We start from the raw sequence: 9,600 nt of genomic DNA on the forward strand, positions 1-9,600 counted from the left end.
GCCGATATACTTTGATCCACATCCTCGAATCATGATCTTCTACTTTCTATTTAACAGTAAGTATGTTTGACTGAACAATCATAAATAAAAACTCATGTTGATGTCATGGGGTCTTTAAAACATATAGTGCACATTAGTATTTTAAATACCCAGAGAACATTACATTGATATTAAAAAGACTCATATGATACTTTTATATTACAGAAAATATATATTTTTTTGTACTGATATAAGCACATTATCTGATGATAATGACACATCCTTCAGTCCTCAGATCTGCTGCAGATGAAGTTGAGTTTGTCGTGTTCAGGACGGCTGATCCAGCGCTGATCTCCTCCAGACTGAACTGCTCCAGATCTCACTCCAGACTCACAGTTCTCCTCTCCTGGAGCCCAGTTATGAAAGCACACGGTCTCTCCGCTCAGCCAGTACCAGATGCCCAAAATATGAGAGTGACGTAAACCCAACCACACCGCCTCAGTAGACGCACGTTTAACCACATTCATCACACGACGCTGCATCTCCTCTGAATGAACCGAGACCAGATCCGTATAATTCTGTCTGCAGTATCTCAGAGCTTCAGGCCACGTCAGAGTCTCTTTGATCAGAATCAGTTTATCTGGACACAAAACAAACCACAAGCAAAAACTAGAGAGAGACTGATCAAAAACAACATGCAGAACAAACACTGTGGAGGAATCTGTCATGTCAGACATGTAGCGTGAACTTTAAGATGTCTGGAGGTGATGGATGGAGTGTGTGTGTTTGTGAGGATCTGCTCACCTTCATGACACACAAAAGGATATTGGTTGTTGCAAGAGATGTCATGCCATTGACCCTGAGCGTTGTGTTCGATAACAGTACAGTCTTCACCACCTCCATTATTAGGTTGAGTAGGAGCCCAGTATCTGAAAGAGGAGTTACTCTGATCTGACCACTGCCATGAGTCTTTGAACAGACCGATCCAGATCCGTGATCCTGATAACTGAAGACTAGTATTCAAGATCTGTGGTCCAGATAACCGAAGACCACTATTGAAATTAGTGAAATGTTGATTCTCATTCTGGTTCTTCACACTGACCAGATCAATGTGATTCTGTCTGCAGTAACTCTGAGCGTCTCTCCAGTTCATCATCTGATGGACAAAGACGAGTCCTGTGTTCGCTTCAAGAAAAGAATCAAAACAATAAAAAAAAAAGAAAAAACTGTTTCATGAATTAGTTTGTTCATTATTCTTGCGCTGCTTTATGGTTTGGATGTGAACGAGCAGCAATGGAAGACATGAAGTACATTTCTGAACATTATGATGATTTTAAAGCGCTTTCTTTTTGTCCATTATGTTTCCTCTTCAGAACACTTGATTAAGAGCCTGAAGAGAGAAACGTCAGACAGAGGAAGATGTTACACTGCAGCTAAATATGTTAATTAACTAGTCCACTAAAATATTTACTTGTGCTGTATACTAGTAATTTAGCATTTAATGTAGTTGCAGTGTATTTTGATGCTTGATTTTGTTTTAATGGACTATTATTACACTGACATTATTACATCACGCTGTTAATATAATTTGAGATATTCAAGTCTGGGTAATTTTAGCAGCTTTAAAGATCATTTTTTAAAGCACACTTTTTTTCATGTGCACTTTTTAAAGCAGTGTTTTTGAGTGTCGGCCTATTTGAATCTTTTTTTCTTTTTTTGAATTTGAATATTTAAATCTAAAAATGCATAAAAGTATTTAATGCATTATTTTATTAGCATTAATAATTTGTTATTACAGCTATTTTATAATAAATCCAAAAGCAAAACATGAAAATAACTACCCCAGGTGAAAAAAGACGTAAGACTGGAAAGACGTAAAAACTGTAAGACTGGAGAAACTGGAAGGACTGGAAGAGAGGGCAACTCTCTGAGAAAACAAAGGAAATTAACATTTGAACTCTCTTGCTATATTACCATCTCCATTCAAGACACGATCACACCAGTAGATCACCTCCCAATTTACACATCATTCCCTTCACCCATCCCTACCTAAATTCACCCACAAATCTATACAGTTTTATACATGTTTGGTATCATTTGAAATGTCTCAGTGTGACTGGTACAAAGGTCCCATTTCCAAAGAAGTAAACCAAAGGGTAATAAAGTTTTTAAGAGTTTAGAGATAACTTGCACACAGAGGAGGACGTATCTTCCAGGCAAAAGGCCTCCTGCTCTCAAAAGGTGTGAACTCTGAATGCAAATTCCCACTGTTAGCACACGTTTCCATGTGAAAGGCATTTCTGTCTATAATGACATGTAAAAAGAGGCTCAGGGCGATTTGTAATGAGATCTGTCCATAATGCTTAGTATCTTCCAGAGACATTAGAGTCAGGTACATCTTTTTCTCTTTATTCCAGAGCATTTGATGTTTTGTATTGATTATCTTTGAACTGATTATGTAATTGGCCTGATACATTTACAAATTCTCGAAGTACTGACCGAGATGACGCTGTTCTCTGCGGGAACATTAGCGCTGAACACCCGCTGATGGCCTGGAGCTCGAACCTGCGAAAGCTTCTGAACATATCGTAAAATAGGCAATAAGATTATATATTAGTCACTTATTTGAGGTCTAAATAACTACATTCTCGTCTAAAAAACTCTTAAAACTACATTTCGTGACACAACTACAGTAGTATTTATTAAAAATATGGTGGATTTGCTCGACCGCCATGACAGTCGGCGCAAGCGGAGGGATACAAACGGTGAAACAGTTAGAATGAGGTTACTGCACAAATACTGATCAGATTCGAGAACCACCTGAAACTATAAATTATATAATATAAAATAAAAAATAATATGTATAATATAAATAATTTTTTGTGTTGTTTTAATGTTGATAAATCATGGCATATGCACCTGCTGCGCAGACGTCACACATCATCAGCGCGTTCTGTAAGGCTTTGCAGAGACACACAGTCACTGAGCGCCACACACACACAGCAGTCGTCTTTTACAGTTCCTCCTGAACCAAAACAACGAGCTCATGCTGCGTTCACACCATGAGGAACCGTAATTATGAGATGGCAACCCGGAGCTGTTCACGTCCTCAGACTCGGATTGATGTGTTTCTATGTTAACACTATCAATGCCAAAATGAATCTACAGCAGTCAGGTGGTACAACTGGAGCTCTGTAAGTTGTTTATGTTCATTCACGAGTTTACACTTACATACAATTAGAGGGAGTTAAGTTTATGTGTATTTGGCGTGCTGTCCGGGGGGAGTTTGGCCCGAACCCAGAGTGCTCTCCACTCGTATTAATTATCTGAATGTGCTCCTCCCGAACTTTGTTAATAAAAACAGAATTTATTATTGTAATGTTATGTGGTTTGAGACATGAGGTAATTTGCCACTGTCTCTCTTGATGCTTAGCCGACTCTGCTGTGTGTGTTCGTGTGTTTTAAAGGAGCCGTGGGTTTGGAGACTCTGAAGGAAAAGTGGGATCTCATGCTTTCAAAGCTAGCTTGATATTGCTGACCTCTCCAAAATTGCCTACGCTACCTTTAAGTTATAGGTTAAGACTGTGTGTGTGTTAGTAGAAAATGTCTTGGAGCCGTTATATTTGGTATATGGTGCATGAACGGTTGTTGTAATTGTAAATAGCTGCACTCACTGTTGTTGCAGATGAAATGATGATTTTCACTACATGGCAAATCATGAAATTGTCCATTTGACATCATTCCACAATCTCCACCATCATGTTGTCTAGGTCCCCAGTTCAGATAGAGCGCAGGTTCACCTGAAGACCACTGCCATTTATCAACACTCGTCCTCTTCAGCCCAATCCAGACATACTGAACACCTCCATCATTCACACTCTTCTTCAGCTCGTTCATGTCGTTCATGTTGTCAACGGTGGCCAGATCTGTGTATTTCTCTCTGCAGAATCTCTGAGCTTCAGTCCAGGTCTTCAACACGTTTATAAAGTGATACTGACGCTGAAGACATTCAGATACGGAGCAGAGAGCTGTGAAAGAGAGCGTTTGATTTAATGCTTTTCATAACAGGGTCAAACCTGATGAAACTATAAACCATAAATAATACACCAAACACACTCACCAATGAGAAGAAGAATCAAATATAGAGTTTGGTCCATTTCTGAAGAAGAAACACATAGAAAAACTCAGAAATCAAAATAAAAAATGACCATTTCATTTAGTATCTCAACAGCAGAATGAATTCACTGTACATAATTATTCAGACAATATTAACATCAGAAAGTGTATTGTGTTTGAAGAATGAACATGTTCTTACTTTAGAGGTCGTGTGTTTCTGTCCTGAGTCTGATGTTTCTGTCTGCAGATTTACACTACGCTATTATTATATCTGCTCTCATCCCTCATTCAGCTCATCACATCATTTGTGTATTGTTCTGAAAACCCCTATTTCATATTTTACTTCCTCTATATCTGTGTATTTGTCCAGCCTGGTCTTTCCCTTTATTTGCATATTGACTTCTGTGTCAGTCAGTATTAGTCTATAATATGGACCTTATGGAATCAAAAAATGATTTCAACATTCTAAATAAATATTTGAACATTCACAACTAAACAGCAGCTTCAGTGATATTGCTGGACTGCATAACTCGTGTTTCATTCCTGATCATCTTAATATCGTCGTCCACACTTGCCATCTTTGCACTTCACCATTTGTCTACTATAGACTTTTCCTTGTATTTGCCCAAGTGATCAAGTGTGTGTAGAACTTTTGATCGCCTAATTTGACACACTTATGGTGTTGTAAAAATGCAAGTGTTTACAGAGCTTTAATTTTGATTCTCAAAGCTTTGCATTTTTAAATAATCCTCTAAGTGTCTGTACAGCAGTGCCTATAGGCATATACATATATGTAACACAGTTCCCTTTCAAGGGAACTCGAGCTGCGTCAAACGCTGTGGGAACGCCCCTGCGTGAGTGCGTCATGAAGCACGTATGGAATCAGTCCAATGGCGAGACGGAACGTCATAGGCGGGTGACGTCATCGACCAGGAAACTATAAAGCACCCCAGAAAACACAAATGCGACAGCTTCTGTGCCTTCAGCAAGCGCTCTGTGTGTGACTATTGTCCAAGTGTTTTTGTCTGTCATTTAGTGTGTCACTAAGCAGGAGTTTTCACTGAAAAAAAAAAAAACATACATATATATATATATATATTATGGCGAGCGAGCAGCAGTATAGAAAGTGTGTTCCCCCTTGTCCTCGTTTCCTCACGAGTGGGGATACACACGATCTATGTGTTGTTTGTTTGGGATTTCAGCATGCCCAGTCAGCTCTCGAGGCAGCTGATTGCGAGCATTGCGAGCGTTTCCCCCTTAGAACGCTCCGATCCCGCCGAATGCTTTTCGAGGAAAGTGGTTCTCTGCCGAGGCAGAGCGGTGGCGCTTGTCGTGGGGTTCGCAGATGGATCTGTCAGCGGGGCTTGAGACGGGCTCTGCCTTATCTCAGCCCTTACCTGCCAGTTCCGGTGCCCCAGCCCAGGTGGAAGCACGCGTTGCGGTTTCTTCCCCCCAGGCTGAGGCACCAATGTTGCAACTATCCAGTTCTGAGGAGCTGGCTGTTGTCAGCATTGAGACTGGGGACACTGAGGACTCGTCACCTCATTCCCCTGAACACGATGAGCTTATGGAGGTTATTACTCGCGCTGTATCCAAACTGAGTATTGAATGGCCAGCTGCTAGGCAGGAGTCTGTTGTAAAAAGCAAACTGGATGAAAGATTTCTGCCTTCCCGTGTTCAACCTCCACGCAGGTGCCTACCGTTTTTTCCCGACCTCCACACGAGGTGTCGAAGTCGTGGAAGAAACCGGTTTCGTACCGTATTTTTAGCCCTCAAACTTCCACGTATTCTAATATTGCGGGGGCTAAATCATATGGGTATGGGGCAATGCCTAAGGCTGAAGAAGCGCTAGCATCTCATCTTTCTGCTGAGGCAGCATCCTCTTTAAAGGCACCGGCTTTGCCCTCCAAGCCATTAAGAAATACTTCGGCTTTGGTGGGCAAAGCTTATTCGGCGGCAGGTCAGGCCACATCATGCTTGCATACAATGTCCATTTTACAAGCGTATCAGGCAGATTTATTAAAAGATGTGAGTGAGAGTGAGGAGATGAGCACTGATGTTATTCGTGAATTACGTCAGGCTGCTGATTTATCTCTGCGTGCCACCAAAGAGTCGGCAAAACTAATGGGCCGCTCTATGGCAGCTTTGGTGGCCGCAGAGAGACATTTATGGTTGAGTCTCTCTGGTATGAAAGAAAAAGAAAAATCTTTTCTTCTGGATGCTTCTCTATCTTCGACTGGTTTATTCGGTGACGCGGTGAATTCAGTCATTGGAAAGTTTCAAGAAGAGAAAAAACAAGCAGCAGCATTTCAGAAATACCTCCCACTCAAAATTCATGTACCTGGGGCTGCTGGGCGGGGGCAGTCCCGGCCGTCGACAAGGTCCACCCATAGGGCGCAACAAAAACAGAGTGTCGCGTCTAGTGCCCCTCCTGCTAAACAGTGGGATCAGACGCGGCACTCTCAGACGAAGTCCTCTGGTGGTAAAGCCGATCTGAGGATGGTTATTATGGCCAAGAAGGCTTCGTCAAAGAAGTCTGTCATTGCTGAGGGTAGTCCCCACCGTGAGAGAAAGGAGTTCACCGCTGCAGACGGTGCCCATTCTCTCTCGGTGCCCTCAGGGGTCCGGTCTGCCAACCCCGCCTTTATGCCGGGGCGTAGACGGTCCCAGCGAGCGTTTTCCCGTGGGGCGCTCGCCCCCTCTGAGGAGGGGTTCAGGGCAGTTAAACCAGTTGTTCCCTGCCGGTGTGCCGTTTCAGGGCGCTGCGTTTGCTGCTCAAAATATTCCAGAGGCCAGCCTCGAGAGGCTGGTACCCTTAGTAGATTTTCTGGCAGAGTGGAAAAGTCTTCCAAGAGTCTCGCAGTGGGTCCTGCAATCGATAGAGAAAGGGTATGCTATCCAGTTCAGATCTCGTCCACCTCGATTCAGCGGGGTCCTGCCCACTGTGGTGGGCCCCGAGCAGGCTCTGGTTATGGAACAGGAGGTGAAAACGCTTTTGCAAAAGGAGGCTATAGAACGGGTTCCTCCTCCCAGCAGGGAGTCGGGTTATTACAGCCGATATTTCATCGTTCCGAAGAAGGATGGGGGGTTGCGTCCAATTCTAGATCTGCGCCTGTTGAATCGTTCTGTAGCGAAGCTCAAGTTCAAAATGCTTACTCTCAAGCAGATCGTGTCACAAATCAGATCCGAGGACTGGTTTGTCACGATAGATCTAAAGGACGCGTATTTCCATATTTCCATTCTTCCACAACACAGGAAGTTCCTGAGGTTCGCTTTTGGGGGCGAAGCGTACCAATACCGTGTTCTTCCGTTCGGTCTAGCTTTATCTCCCCGCACATTCACGAAGTGAATGTCCCCTGCTCCCTGTCCCCTGCTCGCATCGCATCGATTCTCTCAGCCGTGAAACAGGTGAAGCTAGGCCAGTCGCTCACTGTAAAGCAGTTTCAGAGACTGCTGGGTCTGATGGCAGCAGCGTCCAACGTTATACCTTGCGGCCTGTTGTACATGAGACCTTTACAGTGGTGGCTCAAAACCAAGGGGTTTTCCCCGAGGGGGAACCCACTCCGCATGATCAAGGTCACGCGGCGCTGCCTTCGTGCTCTGGTCATGTGGAGAGAACCTTGGTTTCTATCCCAAGGGCCTGTGTTGGGAGCTCTTTGTCGTAGTGTAACGCTAACGACAGATGCTTCCCTCACAGGTTGGGGGGCGATCATGAGTGGACGTCCAGCCCGGGGTCTGTGGCAGGACCATCATCTCTCGTGGCATATAAATTGTCTAGAAATGTTGGCGGTATTTCAGGCTCTGAAATATTTCCTCCCAGACCTGAGAGGCCATCATGTTCTTGTTCGGTCCGACAACACATCGGTGGTCTCATACATAAATCATCAGGGGGGTCTGCGTTCACCTCCGTTATACAAGCTGGCTCGCCAGATCCTTCTATGGTCCCAGGGGAAGCTTCTTTCATTAAGGGCGATTTATATCCCAGGGTATTTAAATCAGGGGACAGACATCCTGTCGAGGCAGGGGCCGAGGCCCGGGGAATGGAGACTCCACCCCGAGGTGGTGGAGCTCCTTTGGGAGCACTTCGGTCGTGCCGAGGTAGACCTGTTTGCTTCCAGAGAGACATCACACTGTCCACTGTGGTTCTCTCTCAGCCATCCAGCCCCTCTAGGGTTGGACGCTATGGTACAGGCGTGGCCGAGGTCGCGTCTGTACGCTTTTCCCCCGATTGCTCTGCTCCCAGGAGTTCTGGAGAGAGTTCGCCTGGACGGGGTCAGTCTATTGCTGGTAGCCCCGTTCTGGCCGGCTCGAATATGGTTTGCGGACCTAGTGTCTCTCCTCAACAGCTCTCCGCTGGAGATTCCGATCAGGAGGGACCTTCTCTCTCAGGCGAGTGGGTCGATCCTTCACCCCCGCCCAGAACTGTGGAAACTTTGGGCTTGGCCTCTGAGGGGGCCCAGCTCATAGGTGCAGGTCTCTCGACTGAGGTTGTTGAGACCATTCTTCACTCCAGAGCTCCATCCACGAGGAGGTTATATGCTTTGAAGTGGAAACTTTTCACTTCTTGGTGTGGAGAACACCAGCTGGACCCAGTTAACTGCCCGGTGGGTGCAGTGCTGGAGTTTCTGCAGGAGCGGTTCTCCACAGGGTTATCCCCCTCCACACTAAAGGTGTACGTGGCGGCACTAGCTGCTTACCATGTCCCTTTGAGTGGAGTCTCTTTGGGGAGACACCCATTTATAACTCGTTTTCTTCGTGGTACTTTGAGGCTGAGGCCAGCAGTTCGCACGAGGGTGCCGACCTGGGATTTGGCCATCGTGTTAGAAGGTCTCTCCCTAGCTCCTTTCGAGCCCATTGAAGATGTTTCGGAGAAGTTTGTCACTCTTAAAACTATATTTCTTCTCGCTATCTCGTCTCTTAAGAGAATTGGAGACATTCAAGCACTTTTGGTTGCTCCCTCGTGCCTGGAATTTTTGCCTGGTATGGTGAAGGCTTTTCTCCATCCTAGGCCAGGCTACGTTCCTAAGGTCCCTACCAATGTTGCTAGACCTATTAGTTCTGCAGGCTTTCTGTCCTCCTCCTTTTATGTCGTCTGACCAGGAGAAACTTAATTTACTCTGCCCTGTTAGGGCTCTAGATGCCTATGTCCACAGAGCTGCCCTGTGGAGGAAGTCGGAACAACTATTCGTTTGTTTTGGGTCACCCAGGAAGGGGTGTCCTGCATCTAAGCAGAGGATGAGCAAGTGGGTGGTTGAGGCCATCTCACTTGCTTACGAGTCGGTTGGTCAGCCTTCACCTTTGGCTGTGCGAGCCCACTCGACTAGGGGTATGGCTGCTTCTAAAGCTCTTTTATCAGGAGTTTCTCTTCATGATGTTTGTGATGCGGCAGGCTGGTCCTCACCGTACACATTTGTCAGGTTCTATGATCTGGACCTCAGCTCCAACCCTGGGGCGCAGGTGCTTTCGTCTGCTTGTGCGCTCTGACTTCACACAACGGACACTTGC

At 45.2% G+C, this 9,600-nt stretch overlaps 1 protein-coding gene across 1 annotated transcript; it reads right to left on the reverse strand.

The window, feature by feature from the left end:
- Positions 1-263: 263 nt before the first annotated feature.
- LOC311288444 (C-type mannose receptor 2-like) lies at positions 264-4,673 on the reverse strand (the record flags this gene model as incomplete). Its single annotated transcript, XM_084405864.1, has 5 exons — positions 264-619; positions 784-1,164; positions 3,780-4,007; positions 4,100-4,138; positions 4,667-4,673. 5 exons carry the CDS (start codon positions 4,671-4,673, stop codon positions 264-266), a joined length of 1,011 nt encoding a protein of 336 aa, XP_084261990.1.
- Between the last annotated feature and the right edge of the window lie 4,927 nt (positions 4,674-9,600).

Source organism: Rutilus rutilus, assembly GCF_951802725.1.
Source record: "Rutilus rutilus genome assembly, chromosome: 3".
Lineage (NCBI taxonomy): Eukaryota > Metazoa > Chordata > Actinopteri > Cypriniformes > Leuciscidae > Rutilus > Rutilus rutilus.